Genomic DNA, 15981 nt, shown 5'->3' with positions numbered 1-15981 from the left:
ATTTTCATATTAATATTACCTTACATCATGGTTACATTCCATAGTTAACAAGTTTATATAAAATGGTCTTGCTAAGAAATGCTAAGATACCTGTCTGCCTTTGAACAGACAGCTGATGTTTACATATTTGTTTATAATCATTGATGCATGCAATTTCTTTTATTCTAAAAACTCTCTTGTTTTAAATATGCTTATTTTTAAAGCTGAGTGGAGAAATTTGATCAATCTTCATTGTCCGCACTTGAGGAGAAGGAGGAAAATGGGGCATCAATGAAACATTTTTTTAGATGTCCACAGTTTTATAATACTTACTTTCATAGGTATGTGCTTCTTGTCTTTTTAAGGAGCTACAAGTTTGCTGCATCCATGTTCATGCCTTTATAAGTTTATCAGAAGTAATGTGTGAAAGTTGTTGACCATGTTATGTCTCTGCAGGACTATTAACTTCTAGCTGTTCTTTGTGGAAACAGACTAAGACCTATGCACATCCATGTGGGTACTCTTGGGGACTTCCTCTGTGGATACAATGTTATTTCCAACATTTTTGTTGTGCTTCTTTGGGTAAATACTAATGGTACTCTTCAGAATTGGTAAGCTAATACACCAAACCACACCATACTATTTTGGGGTTTGGTTTTGGAGTTAATTGCAGGCTGCCACTAAAAGATTGCCATAGATTGAAATTTGCTTAGGTGAGGTATTTTCAAGGAAAAGCAGAATAGTTAATGTGTGAGAGGAAATGGAAGTGCTATGGGATTCTTCCCCTGCTAACAGTTGACAGCATTCTGGCAAGGTGACAGTTAATGGGACAAATGTATTATTAGTTTCTTCATTATGAATAGAAATCTGGACCCTTTATCCTGCCTTTTTTTCCATATGTGCTTCGGCAGAATCGCTAGAAAATGGAACAAAATGTCACTTTTCAGGCAGGCGAGTTTATCTGATAGAGCTTAATCATGTTTTGATGAAAAACATTGCAGGCATACATTGTGTCAGAATCTTGAAAGTCTGACAGTTGCTGTATTTAGACTTAGTTTAATATTTAAAGACTAAGACTTTTGGTGTTGTGGATCTTTGAAGATAGACTTCATAAGAATCATCACCAGTAAATTAGCAGATAAGATGAAATGAAGTCTTTGGCTTTCTTCTGGGAGCTGTGTTTAGAGAGCTGGACAATACCAGGCACTTCTGAGGATTCTTTCATGAGAGATGAAGAGACAGGAACCACAATGGGTTCAGAGCTGAGTGGGAAGAAAGCACTGAGTGGAAGTAAGCTTGCTTATAAAATGAGAGGCTTACACTTTCCATGAATAATGGGCAAAACTGGAGAAGTTGTAAGAGACTTTGAGATATGAGGTGCAGAGGAGATGGACATCAAGGCAGATTCATGCTGAGGAAGCTGTGTTGGCCAGATGAAATGCTCCAGGGTTGGAGGTGAGGGGAAAGCATATGTGTGTTTTGAGACCTATGTGGTCTGCTGTTTCTCCTGATCTGAGTGCCTTTTGTCAGAGTGGCTTATTTACTCCCCATAATAACTCACCATACGAAACATACAAGAAGTGGCGTTTCTGAGAACTGACTCCGATTGTTCTCAAGCTCATTAAGTCAGTTCTGTGCTACAGGAGCATGCATTCATAATGAAGAGGTAGATGATACCACTTGATAACACAGTGGAGGCTGATAGTTTTTGATGGGGCTGGAGAAAAAGGAATGATAATTCAGGTGCAAGTGGAGAGATACTCCTTCCTCACTCTAGAATACTTCTCCCTCCTTCCTCATTTAGTTGTTCTCTCTTGCTATCACTGTTTAATTTATGTAATCTCTCCTATCTGTGGTCAGGGGTGCTTCATTTTTTTTCTCTGCTTCAGCTGTTGTTATAAGCCTACACTTAATCTTCTGTGAAGCTTATGGGAACAAACCTCAAGGATAATGGGAAAAGAACTAATTGTGGTTCTGGTTGTGTTCGCTTGAGCATATGTTTAGCTAGATGAAGATTTTTCAGGCTTGTTTCTAAGTTGTGCAACAGTCTGATATATGTGTTCAGCTAACCTGTTTGGTATCATCCTTCTCATGTTTTGAACTGTGCTGACAGTCAGGACTTTGAGTAATGGTAAACAAGAAAATCCAACGTAGACTCTTGGGGGTTTTTGTGCACATTGAGATACAAGACACAACACTACATATATCTTTAAAAGATAAAACATTAAATTCGGAGTGGTACTTTAGAGCTGCCATCAGCAAATGTGTATAAAAGTGCTTCCCAGCTGTATCTAAGTATTTGTTTTTATGCTGTTTTGACTACTTTTTACTTTTGCAATACATTCTGACTTGAAGTTCCCCAGAAGTTAAAAAAAATTCCTACTTTTCTTTCTCAGAAAGCAGTGGCTTCCTTTAAATAGTGCAAGTACAGAAGTGTGGTTTTGCTGTATGTGAGAGCGCAGGGCTGTTTGCTTTTATTTGCTTCTTCCTGTAAATAGCTTCTGCAAAAGCAATCTCTGCACTGCAAAGTCCTTCTCCCCAGTCTTGCTTTTTACTCGTTTCCTAGGACTTGGAAGTATTGCCAAATAGTAGTCTGAGAAGCTCTCAGTTGTCAGTCTGTCAAGGCTAGTGATGTATGGGGTAAGGTAAGAACATTTGTTTTAAGAAAGAGTCAATTAACAAGTTTTATGACTAAGGGGGAAGCATTCACTGAAATTGTACTTTATTTTGTTAATAGTTAAATTAGGGCTGGGTGATGGGTTGGACTGGATGATCTTGGAGGTCTCTTCCAACTTCGTTGGTTCTATGATTCTAGGAAGTTTTTTCAGCTTCAGATACAATGCAGTGTAGATTGTTCAGTATTATTCAGTTACAAAGTAGGGTGTTTCGTAACATTTTGAAGAGTCCAGTAGCAGAGAAAACCTTTCAAACCGTAATCTCATAGTGCTTTTCTAAAATAGTGGTATTTTTCTTCCATTTTATTTCATTATTCTTTACTTTGTGGGAGTTTTGCCCAGTTTTGACTTTTTTTCTTTCTATTTTTGAGTGTTGCGATTGAGATCAGTTGGTGGATTTTTTTCAAGAGAGTTGAGGCACATTTAATTATGTCTGATTGTCACCAAATCATGTCCCTTAACTCATCTTTTTTTAGATAATTATTGTAATTAAGCCATTGACAGCAGGAGTTTCTAATTTCTGTGGAATTGATAGGAATGTAATAATTCTTTGGACTAGAACTTCAAACTTTAACTCTTACACTGTATCACAGTTCAGGGCATTTTATCCACAATATTTTGCTTTAGGAATCTATATCAGAGTAAGTTCTCTTTTAAAATCTTTTGAATAACTAAAAAAAAAAAATCAAATATCTTTATCCAACATAAATATTTTTCACTTGTTGAAATAGGTGGTTTGTATGTGTGTGTGTGTATATACATATGTGTGTGTATATATATAACACCTTACTAAGAATAAGCAAAGATTTATTTTATATTGTAAAGTACTATTATGAATTCACTAGCGGTGTCCCTCAGGGATCAGTGCTGGGCCCCATCCTCTTTAACATCTTCATAGACGATCTGGATGAGGGCATGGAATCAGTCATCAGCAAGTTTGCAGATGACTCTAAGCTGGGGGCAGATGTGGCTGGGTTGGAGGGCAGAAGGGCTCTGCAGCGGGACCTTGACCTCCTGGACGGATGGGCAGAGTCCAAGGGGATGGCGTTCAATAGCTCCAAGTGCAGGGTGCTGCACTTTGGCCACAACAACCCCATGCAGAGATACAGGCTGGGGTTGGAGTGGCTGGAGAGCAGCCAAACAGAGAGAGATCTGGGGGTGCTGATTGATACCCGCCTGAACAGGAGCCAGCAGTGTGCCCAGGTGGCCAAGAGAGCCAGTGGCATCCTGGCCTGCATCAGGAATGGTGTGTTCAGCAGGAGCAGGGAGGTCATTCTGCCCCTGTACTCTGCACTGGTTAGACCACACCTTGAGTACTGTGTTCAGTTCTGGGCTCCCCAGTTTAGGAGGGACTTTGAGATGCTTGAGCGTGTCCAGAGAAGGGCGACGAGGCTGGGGAGAGACCTCCAGCACAAGCCCTACGAGGAGAGGCTGAGGGAGCTGGGATTGTTTAGCCTGGAGAAGAGGAGGCTCAGGGGTGACCTTATTGCTGTCTGCAACTACCTGAGGGGTGGTTGTGGCCAGGGGGAGGTTGCTCTCTTCTCTCAGGTGGCCAGCACCAGAATGAGAGGACACAGCCTCAGGCTGTACCAGGGGAAATTTAGGCTGGAGGTGAGGAGAAAGTTCTTCACTGAGAGAGTCATTGGACACTGGAATGGGCTGCCCGGGGAGGTGGTGGAGTCGCCGTCCCTGGAGCTGTTCAAGGCAAGATTGGACGTGGCACTTGGTGCCATGGTCTAGCCTTGAGAATTGTGGTAAAGGGTTGGACTTGATGATCTATGAGGTCTCTTCCAACCTTGGTGATACTGTGATACTGTGAATTTAGAAGTGGTTATTAAATACAGATTTCCCCATATCAGTTTTCAAACACATTTTATAATACAGCAAGTAACAAAGCTTTCAGGCAATAAATATTAGTTGGTAATACCATGTATGATATTCTTGCAAAATGTATTACTGTAAAATTTTTACTTTTTAAGACAATACTTTCTCTGAAGATCTTGTTGCTTTATTTCACCTTTTGAACCTATGAAGTTTACCGAAATGAAAGAAAATGCAATTGAGCAGTTGACTTTGTGTAGTCAAAATATTGATCTTTAAATGGAAAGTTGTCAGCATTCATCTGAAAACCTTGGATGGAGTAATCATTCTTGCATTTGTTTCCAAGGAATTATACAAAGTGAAGTATGAAACTTCCATTATCATGGTGCTTTGGAGATAGAGCTCTGCTCTTTAGTATAAGAGATATTCAAGCTAATCCTACATTAAGTATCACTATGTCTTACTACAGTTTTAGTGGATAAAGTCAATAGTTTGAGTTTTATTCTCAGCTGATGAACAGATGTAAGATTGTCTTAATTCTCATTCTTTTGCCAATTGTTTGACTGATTTCATACCTTCCACAACAGACTTTCTCTCGCCTGTTTCAGGGGTTGTTTTGGTCATTGTGTATTTGTAGGGCAGCTTTATACCACAACTTTGTGAGCACATCTGTGAAGGAAGTGTTAAGAAATAGTCCAGAAAGTAGTGGATGGGGAAGAAAGGGCTAGGGTTGGTGTTTTGTGTTGCTAACAAATTGGGATTTTTTAATCTATCCAGTAGACCTACCACCATTTCACAGAGGTACCATTTACAGTCTAGATCCTCAGCTTACATAGAGTTTGTTTGTGGTTTTTTTTTTCCTTCTGAGCAACAGTTCTTGTCAAGTTATACTTTCTCTATTGGCCTTTAACAATCTTGCTGATAGACTGATACAAGGTTTTTTGTCATTTAGCTCAATGTTTGTGACAAACTCTTCTTGACAGTATTTTGGAAAAGGAGCTTGTTTAATAGGTGTTGTTTTTTTATATATATGCAGAGTAAGGTAATGGATTTTTAATTTATGATATACCAAATGGCTAAAGGTGTGTCATTTTTAGAACTTCAGGGTGCTTTTTATTGCACTGATGTATCTGAAATGAGTGCAGGATAGCTAGTTGGAAGTAGAATTTGCTAATTTTACAGGATTAAAAAAAAAAAAAAGAATTTTCCTTGTACCACATTTGTGATTACTTGTGGGGGGCACATTTGCACTGTCTGTGTTTTCAAATCTCTCTTTGAAATTCAGGAAATGTATGGTGCCATGATATACGGATACTAAGAATCCCTTTGGCACTGTTGAATAATAATATGGGAAAATGTTCCTTAAGATAGTAGGAATAGAAGACAGCATGCAGTTACTCTTGAAGAAATGAAGGTATTTCTTCTTCTACTCAAACAGGAATTTGCACAACTGGACATCTGTTTCAGCTACAGCCAAAACCTATGTAAAAAGAAAATTAGAAGTGCACAATTAAGTAAAAACACAGGAAACGACACAGTATAAGCCTTTTTAATTGTTTTCTCTTTTGTTTTTTAATGTGAGAGGGTTTGGTGGAATATGCATCCCTTTTTAGTACCTTTTTTTTTTCCCCATGTGATTAATTTGACATTCTTAGAAACTAGTATCTGGAATCTCTGACAAGCCCGGTTTTCCTTTTCTGACCTAGCTTTTGACTTTACGTTCCCCCATAAGTGGTAGATAACTGCAAGTGGTCCTTGCAATTGTCACCAAAAGTGCTTTGATAATTGCAGTGTCTGGAAGACTTGTTTGTTTTGTGGCTCTTGTATTTACAGAGTCATTGAGCAGTTTAGGTTGGAAGGGGCCTCTGAATAGTGTTTGGTTCAAACGCTGTTTTCTTGCTGTGTATATGTTTGTGTGTGAAGGGATGGTATTACTCTTGAAACTCTGGATGATAGGTATCTTCCTACCTTTTGATCTACCATTGTAGTCTTAGATTTTTGGTACCATCCATTCACTTTTGATTTTTTTCTTTCTTACTTCTGCCCTTCTGAAATCCTACTTTAGGAGAATATTGCTAAAAATAAAACATTTCAGAGGCATGCCATCTCATTGCTGTAGACCTTAAAACAACATACATTTGCATTTGGGACTTGGGGGGAAACGTCTTCTATGTATTATAAATAATTTTGCATTTTGTCTTCTTATATATGGTTGTAAAATCTTAGTTTTTCAAATTTTATTTCTTTATAGATCAGAAGCAAATTTTGGATGAAGCAATTTAACTAAGTTGCCGTCATGAGCAGAAGCAAGCGGGACAACAATTTCTACAGCGTTGAAATTGGAGACTCTACTTTCACTGTGTTGAAACGATATCAAAACTTAAAACCAATAGGATCAGGAGCACAAGGGATTGTATGGTAAGTTTCTTTAAGATTTAAATGTAATTTTAGATTCTTTTAATAGAATTTTATGAGTCCTTTAACTGTTGCATGATACCGAGTAGAAGCGTGGAGAGATACCTTTTACATTCACGTTGCAATAGTAATGGTTGACCATTTCCCTTTGCAGAGGCTGTTTTTACCTGTGTCCCTCCTGATCAAACTAATGCCTGGCTGTGCAAATTCAGCCACCTGTGCTGTCTCATAAATTAATGGGGGGAGGAAAGACCTGGATATAGAAACTTAATTCTATTTCCAAAACACACTGTTTATAGTGAAACAAAAGACAAATATTCTATATAGTGTTTGCTATCTGTAAAATGCTTTCACTTCTTGAGATGGTTTGAGGGGTTGTTGTAGTCGCTCCTATAATCTCATTAGTCCCTGATACCTATTAATGAGTGCTTGCGATGCTGAACTCTTTGTAATGTGTAAATACCTGATGCAATTTAGTGAAATATTACTTGACAATTTTTTTGAGTGGGAGCTCTGCTCTGTGGACTGAAGCATCCAATTATTTAAGATTGTTCACATCTACTTGCTTGTAGGCACTGTTTCTTGTGTCATGATACTGCCTCAAAGATAAATGTTGGTGAAGCTTCATCTGCATTTTTAAAATGTTCTACAGAAGGATGCTCTGATTACCCTTGAGAAAAACAGGAGTACTGATGCAATTAAAGCTTGCCCATGTTAGCAGCTGGTAGGGTATCATTCTTGTGATCTGGGTTGCTGTTTTTGTTGTTGTGTTTCCTTAAAAAACACATCCAATTTTATTTGGAGGAATATTAAGGAGACAACCTAAATGCCCTATCTAATACTGAAACAGACTAAGGCTACCATTGTGTTTGGGGGATGCAGAAGTTTGAATACTGGTACAGGAGCAGGTAGCAGAAAATGTGAAGAAAAGAAAAAAGTTACTGGTGTACATTGTTCCAATTTTTACTTTCTTCCATAGTTACTAAAGGTTTTGATGATGTTTAACAAAAAACATTCAAGCTGACATACTATATTGACAGCACACTTTGCAAAATAGCTAGTTGGATTTAGTAGATTTAACTGTTTACTGGCAGATGTTCTTTATTGGGTTTGAGTACCACTCAACAAGAAAAGAGTATTTTCCCCATTGAAGCTTTTTAAAGTAAACTAGTAAGTATTTCCTGAGTCTGTGTGGTAGCCAGCTGTTGTGTTACCTTGTAAAGGAAACAAAATCCCTGCCTTCCTGCCGTGAAAACGTCATCTTTATGGGAGTTGTCCCTGATGGCAGTCTTCATTAGTTAAGCAGCCTGCATCACTGAATCATATGACAGTCTTGGCATTAGTCTGCAAACAAAATGTTATTCTTTCTAACAGGTTAAAACCAGTGACATCAAGATATTAGTGTTTCATCTTTATGTAGATGCTCTCATTCTTATGAGAATATTAAGCAACTTCTTAAGTGAAAGCATGGGGCCTGTGTATAACCTACTTTTCCTTTCTTCTCCATACCTTTCAGTGTGAAGTCTTTACATACAATTGATGTCCTTCTTGTTTGAAGTGTTTTGGATCTCTTAAGTGCCCTGATGTTGAGTGTCAAGAACTCAATATCTTTAGCAAGATATTTTAGAAAGCAGAGATCGTGTATTATGCTGTGGAGATTGTTATGTATTCATGCTATGAAATTGGCATCCATTTCTATATTTTGAGTCATCCATCATACAAGTGCCCTTTGCTCCCTAAAACATTGATTAATACTGGAAATTTGGGTTATTTGTAGACATGGTACAGGGTATCTGAAAAATGTGGTAGCTGTCACAGCTTAAAGGACCTGAGATGTAATAATACTATTTTTCATTACAGTGCAGCTTATGATGCCATCCTTGAACGAAATGTTGCCATCAAGAAGTTAAGCCGACCATTTCAGAACCAAACTCATGCTAAAAGAGCCTACAGAGAACTTGTTCTTATGAAGTGTGTTAATCACAAAAATGTGAGTGTGTTGTCCTGTTTCAAAGTTTACTAGGTTATTCTTTGTAGAAACTGAAAATGTTACTTCAGAGTATGGCATCCTCTGCAGATTGTAGAGATCTTTCATTGCATGGTTGTACCTCTGTGATAAGCATAAAAGGCTCTTTCAGACGGTTTATTATTGACTAGACTAATCTTTCAGTACTCCCTTCAAACTCAGGAAGTAAGTTAGTGTTATGCTGCTACATTTCACAAGCAGCTGGAAAATAGGAATGTCATGAGTGGTGGCTGCATCTTTGTTTCTGCTGCTCTTGCTAGACAAATAGGAAAAACAAGGCTGTAATAATTTGTGGGTTTTTTTTCCTGGTTCATGACTGAGTTAGGAATCTTGCAGTATTGCAACAGGAACTGTCTGATCCTTCTGAAACTGAGTTATAGACCAGATCACAGAAATGGGGACAGAAGTGATAAATTCATCAGGGTTGAACTCTAGAAAGCTGATATTGGTGCTTTTCATCATTTAAAGAGAGATGTGTGCTGTTTTCCTTACCTTCCCTTTTAATATCCCTGCAGTAGTAAGATAGAAATCACCCTGGTTGGTAGGGAAGGAGAGATTGATAGAAGACTTACATTGTCTTTTAGCTACTTGGGAAACTTTTGTACTTTTTCTAAGACAGGAATAGTTTACATGTGGGGTCTTTAGAGGCTTACCTAATAGTATAATTTTAACAATGCTAACTTGTTGCAAGTTGCTCCCTTGAAAAGGAGTAGCTTGACCTGTTTCTGCACATCTCATCCTTCCTTAGCAACTGAAACGTTCTGAAGCAGCTTAAAGAATCTGTTTTTCTCTTTGGGTGGAGTTGTAGCTTCACCTTTGTCAATGGCAAAGAGCTGTCTTGTAAGTAGTCTTTTTTAGTTTTATTTTTCTTCATATACAATAAAAGTTCTCTTCAAATGAAAAGTAGGAGGCAGGAAAGATTGACTAGATTCCTTAGATTTTAAGGTTTTTATATCATCTTGTTAACGCACACAGAATGCCTCTAGATCATGTGATACTCCTCCTAAAATCATTAGTGTCTACTGCAGCATGTTAGGCCCAGTTGAGCCACCGAACATTTGAGCTTCAGCATGTACTGGGAGGTTTGCGTCAGAATACTGATCATTAGCTTTGAAATGTTGACTTTACAACTTTGCTGTTGCTTTTGTGCAATTATAATTCCTCTCCCACTTTCTACAGATAATTGGCCTACTGAATGTGTTCACACCACAAAAATCCCTGGAAGAATTTCAAGATGTGTAAGTGTGATCTGAACTAAAGCTGAAAATTACTTTAAAAAATATTCACACAAAAAGATGACCAAGGGGAAGAATGCACTGAGTTGTGCTGATTATTATTATTAGCTGATGATTATTCTTTTTTTTTCTTTTTTTCCTTCATAAGCTACATAGTGATGGAGCTCATGGATGCAAATCTCTGCCAGGTGATTCAGATGGAGCTAGATCATGAACGAATGTCCTATCTTCTTTATCAAATGCTGTGTGGTATTAAACATCTTCATTCAGCTGGAATCATACATAGGGTAAGTGAACATAACTGTATATATTTCACTTTACAGTTGGTTTTGCTTTGAACATATAAAAGACAGAAAAAATACAGAAAAGGTGACCCATAGCCTGATCCATAGGCAGAGAGATAAAGCTGAAAGAAAATCATCACACTTAACTTTTGTCCAGTGTAATTCTGGAATCAACCTTTTGAGTGTTTAAATGATTGGATAATGATCTGTGGAGAGCAAATAAAGATGTTTTGCAGTGAGTTACATTACCTCCTCTGATTCTGTATAATGTTCTATTTTAGTAGTCATGGCAGGAAAGCATCTCTGCCTTTATTGTTTTGGTAACCAAACCTGAAATCTCACCATTTGAAAGAGCTGCCCACTTCGTTTCCTCGCTTTTACTACCAAAGTAATGACCTTAAGTCTCCAGGTAAAAAGATGATGATGAAGACCCATAAGTGGAACTTTCATACACCTTTGTGTCACAAAGCATTAATTCAGACTGCCTGCAGGCAAACTGCTGCTTTTTAAATGGGATGTGTGTGTGTGTGTGTTGCAATCCAGGCAAGAAATTCTGAATTTAATGTTGCCTATTCAAGTTAAACATCATATGTGTGTGTGTGTATGTGATCTCACATGTATGTAATGCAAACATTGCTGAAATTGTCTGGCTACAAATTTTCAGAGATGATCTCTGCTATTTGGGAACTAAGATTGTATTTCTACGGTTGTGCATATTTTTGTTGTGATTTGTTTAAGAGTTCTGAAGGTTTTCATCTCTGAAATGATGCAGTAAATATCGTTTATTTTATTCATGTGTGATACTTTCAGTCATTGCTACATAGTATTCCTCATGGATGATGTACACAATCAAGCAAATCATGAATGGCAGTTTTGAGTGCTACCACAAGAATTGCTGTGTTAGGATTCTTATCCAGTTCAGTAGTTCACCTCAGTGTGACTTCTGTGTTGAACAGCCTACAGGCTGGACCCTGTTCAGTATGCTGTTTTTCTTTTGGGGGAACTGGGGCATTTGGTTGAGTAGAGAATAAGGGTTGAAAGGTCAAAAATTGCTTCTTTTTGCTTAGCTCTAGTACTGATCAGTAGCAACATTCCAGTGAGGTGATCAGGGAAGGAAGGTGAAAAGTTCCTTCTTACATGCGGTGTGCCCTAACTGCTGTGTTTGAAAGAGATGGGTGGGGGAAGGTGTAGGCAAAAGCATTGTCTGCAACCAGGCCTTGCACACTGTGCTACTTGGTCTGCATGTGGGCATTAAGACAGATCAGTGGGCTTCTTCCTTTGTTCTGGGAATGCTAGACTAAACTAGGTTACTGCATTTAATACAGTCGTGATACTGTATTGCATAGGATTTATATTATGCAGCTCTTTGTGTTCTGCTGCATGTGCCTGTGAGATTGAAGTAACAATTATGTATGGAGATTCATACTTTCTGGTCTCTTCAGTACCTAGATGTGTAAGTTTGGTGCTGTGGGTTTTCCTAGGTATTTTTAATTTCTGGCAAACAGTGTATTGTATGGAGGTGCTAGAGTACATAACGTAAGAGTGTCTCTGTGGATCTTAGCACAGGCAGGAGGGAACTTCTAAACGCTTGCTTCAAAGGCAATTTGTACACCTGTAAAGCAGGCATTAAGCTTGTAGAACTCATGGATAAATGTAAATATTCATATTTACAGAAAAGAAGTAACTACTGAGGTAGTTACTGGGCAGGAGTAAAGACAGCCTCGAAGGTAGAATTCTTTCCCCTGTAAATATAGGTGAAGTCTTTGAAACACTTCACTTTGTGCAGTAAAGTTCAAGGGTGACCAATACCAAAGAGACAATAGATTCAATTGCTATTTGAATAGTAACATATATTTGCATGGATGCTTTTGAAGAATGTGGACAGATGAATTTCACTTGTGTGTCTTCATGATAGATTTTCAACTGACAGCCTCTTCTCAGACTTTGTTAGAAGAATAAATATGTACAGACAAAATGTTTTCATTACTTAACTGTGTGCATTGTGCCTTTATACTTCAAGGTGTAAAGTATTAAAATTCTGATGCTCTGTGGGACAACTTAAAACCTCAGAAGAAAAGGAAGGCGTGTTTGAAAAGGGACAAATTTCATATGGACTAGTTAACTGCAGTAATAACTTTACTGGCCTTTCAGCACCACTGTTCTTAATGTCTTAAGCTAATTACTGTGTTGAAACTCCTTAAATAAGCTGCACTACTGTGACTGCTTGTGGAGTATTCTCTTTATCAACCCAGTGTACTTCTTTAGTGTCCTTTAAAGTTTTAGGCTCTTTTTAGTGTTAGTTTCATGTTTTTTAACTGTGTTCTCCTGCTTCTAGCGCAGCTGCAATAACCTTATAATCTCAGTAACTTTTTCATAGCTTGCTGGGTAATGTAAATTACAACATTCTGTAGCATTGAGTATTGCTTGCCATTAGAAGTAAGTGGAGTTTTCATAGCAAACTAGAGGCATGGAGCAAGGCAGAGATCAAAGAATTTCGCACAATTTCACCTGGAAGTTGTAAGGGGCATACTTGGTTGCCACATCAGTGGATAAAGATTTGATATTGGTAGAGATTTTGCTATAGCTGTACATTGACTTTAACAGATGTTGGCAAATGAACATTACTGTGTTCAAAGCATTTTGCAGAGATGGAATTTCCAGCAAGTGTAGAAGTACACATTCATTTTTATTTTGCAGGCTGAGGGTGGATAAGTGATTAGCATTGCAGAGTTTTGCCTCACTGACTTCCTGAAGGACACAAAGTATCTTATTAGTCTTGCCAGGAGGCACTGAAACGTTGTGTTCTGTCCGATTTGGAGCACTTAACAAAGGTGCCTAATTACAGAAGACCTTCACACAAATCTTCATAAAACAAAAAGCCTACAGAAGCCATGAATTACTCTCCAGTGATGCCACTCTTTCCCTCTAGTGGGAAGGTGACCATAAATAATCTCTGATTTTTGAGGACTGACTTTTTACATTTTTAAGGCAGGATATCTTCTGCTATATACTTTGCATATATTTATACAGCCTAACTTGATCACTTTTATATAGGAGCTTTTGAGTCCTTGTTTATTTAAAACATAAGAGGTATTGGCTCTGTGTGCATTTATATGCAGTAACTGTCAGCTCTTTCCTCCATCATTTTGAAGGACAGTTCTGTATACCAAATTATGTGTTCCTAGATTTCATGAAAACTACAGGATGTTTAGAAATTAACAATGGGCCATACTTTGCAAGCTTTTGCTTTTTGTCCTCATATTTTTTCTTGCAAAGGGAAGATCTCCTCAGATTTTCAGTACTAATTCTGTAGCTTTTGGGAGGATGAGCACAGTTAATAGTGTGATCATACACCTGGGATCCTACAATGAAAATCCTCCAAATAATAGAAGTGTACAAAGTCTGATAATAAACATATTAAATACTTGAAATGCCTTGTACTTGAATTCGTTTGTGGCATCTCTTAAGTCAGGGTTGTCTGCAGGGTCTGTGTGATTTGGTAGTGCATGTGTGAATGTGTAAGTATGCAAGACTTTTAATTACCCATTAAAACACTATTTTTCAGGAGTGCTTGTTGTTTCCTCTCTTTAATGCAGATTTCTTAGCTTTCTCAGCTGTTTGCTGAAAGCCATACAAGTGCAAATGAAAGCTACATATATCTTGCAGATAGTCACTTTTATGTCTTCATGAAACAGTGAAAGATTGGACTACTTACCAAATGCCTGCAGCTCAAATGCTGCAGTTCTCTGTCACATCTTGGATTTTTCTCTGCTCAATCTTGTGAAGTGTTGGCAGAAAGGATCCAAGCCTTATATACGTGAGCCCGTGTGCTATGAATAATTTTATGATGACAAAGTCATTCTGAAGTTACTCTGTTTGTAATGTTTGCTCTGTGACATTCAGTTGTGTGTAAGATCCTCCTGAGATAATGACCAAGTATGCTTGCGTAGTGTCTGTATAAATAGATATTGTAAAGCTGCTGTTGTCAGTGTGGTTTCAGGGTTCAAATGGAGGGAATACAGTTACCACGTTTTCTAACTTAGTTGATGTGAAGCTGTATAAATATGACAACTGTGTTAGTTTCTGGCAGTTTTTCAATGGTGCCCTTCTGGGTTTGGTCACCAAAATTTGATATAAACTCATATCTTAAATGGAAAACTAAATTTGTTTGTGTGTGGGGATTTCCTCCCTGTTGAGAGAAATATCTCAAGAGAGGTAATGCAGCCTCAGTTTGCAAAGAAACCTTTTAGCCTTTACATTCATGTTATAATTTTAATAATTCATGTATCAAAGTGATTATTGCTTCCAGTTACTCCAGCAATTGTCAAGTTACTAGTAACTGTACCATTGTTCCAGTGAGCAGTTTCTAGACCTTTTCTCAGAGCTAACATTTCTTACTAACCTCAGTTTATTTCAGATGTTGCTAACCTGTGTTGTAATGCTGGTTTTATTTTCCTTCTTTAATTGCTGTATAAATCTACAGACACAATGAGGGAATTAATTCTGTAGTCTGCTGAATGCACACGCATTAATGTGACGGGAAAAGAAAGTGCAGATATAGCAATAACTTAGATTTGTATTTGTGGGGTTTAATGTCAGCAGTATTATCTTTTTAAAATGTGAACCACAGAGTACTATGTGCTTGTCTTAGCAGTCATATATGATGTTTCTTTTTAAAGGATTTAAAGCCCAGTAATATAGTAGTAAAGTCAGACTGCACTTTGAAGATTCTTGACTTTGGACTGGCCAGAACTGCAGGAACTAGTTTTATGATGACGCCTTATGTAGTGACTCGTTACTACAGAGCACCAGAGGTCATCCTAGGGATGGGATACAAAGAAAACGGTCAGCAATAGTCTTTCTTTGGCATAGCTTTATTTTTTTTCTGTTTGGCACACCACATTTTACATGTTAATGCTTTTTTCAAGATGTAGAAATTTTATAAGTTAGTCTTGTGACCAAAATGCAGATTCTGGATACACCAACTGTTTATTCAACTCAACTCATTAGAAATGTTTGCATTTAATAAGGAAAAAAAATTGAGGGCCTTGTTTGTTTAAAAATTTAAATAACTTGGTTGGTAGATGAAATTTCATCCAGGAAGAACTGGAAATATATTTTCATAATATGTGGTATGTACCTTGATATACCTTCACCTGACTTTATTTCTAATGAGGATGTAAATTGCAATTCATCAGTAAATACGTGTCCTAAATTTAATGTTTAACTGTATTCAGTATAGACTTTCAGGATGTAGGGAGCTTAAAGACTACAGAGGAACAAGAGAGTTCAAACTACTTACTGTGATGTTACTTTTTGTTGAAACCAACCTACTTTAAACCTGTTGCACTGAGCTCTTAATTAATGTTACTGAAGAAAAAAAACAGTATTATACTTGAGCCAAGAATGCAGAGAGTACTGTTATGTAGCATCATAGGTTCTTTGAGGTCCATGATGAATTCCAGCTAGTATCCTTTAGGAAACCAAAGTAACATGTCATCCTGAAGTTCTGTTGTAGTAGCCCCAATTCTGCTGCCATTGCATTG

General features: G+C 37.7%; 1 protein-coding gene across 5 annotated transcripts in view; it reads left to right on the top strand.

Moving 5' to 3' along the window:
• MAPK8 (mitogen-activated protein kinase 8) overlaps nt 1-15981 on the top strand; it is a 46452-nt gene that overhangs the window by 17251 nt on the left and 13220 nt on the right. For all 5 annotated transcript variants that reach the window (XM_064144780.1, XM_064144779.1, XM_064144781.1 and 2 more), the window contains exons 2-6: nt 6727-6893; nt 8751-8880; nt 10096-10154; nt 10300-10438; nt 15115-15280. In XM_064144780.1, coding sequence (XP_064000850.1) covers nt 6772-6893; nt 8751-8880; nt 10096-10154; nt 10300-10438; nt 15115-15280 — 616 coding nt within the window. In that variant the 5' untranslated portion in view covers nt 6727-6771. The remainder of the gene's footprint in view (nt 1-6726; nt 6894-8750; nt 8881-10095; nt 10155-10299; nt 10439-15114; nt 15281-15981) is intronic.

The sequence above is a fragment of the Pogoniulus pusillus genome, chromosome 6 (assembly GCF_015220805.1).
Source record: "Pogoniulus pusillus isolate bPogPus1 chromosome 6, bPogPus1.pri, whole genome shotgun sequence".
NCBI classification, from domain to species: Eukaryota; Metazoa; Chordata; class Aves; order Piciformes; family Lybiidae; genus Pogoniulus; species Pogoniulus pusillus.
This window is presented reverse-complemented; position numbering and strand designations above follow the sequence as displayed.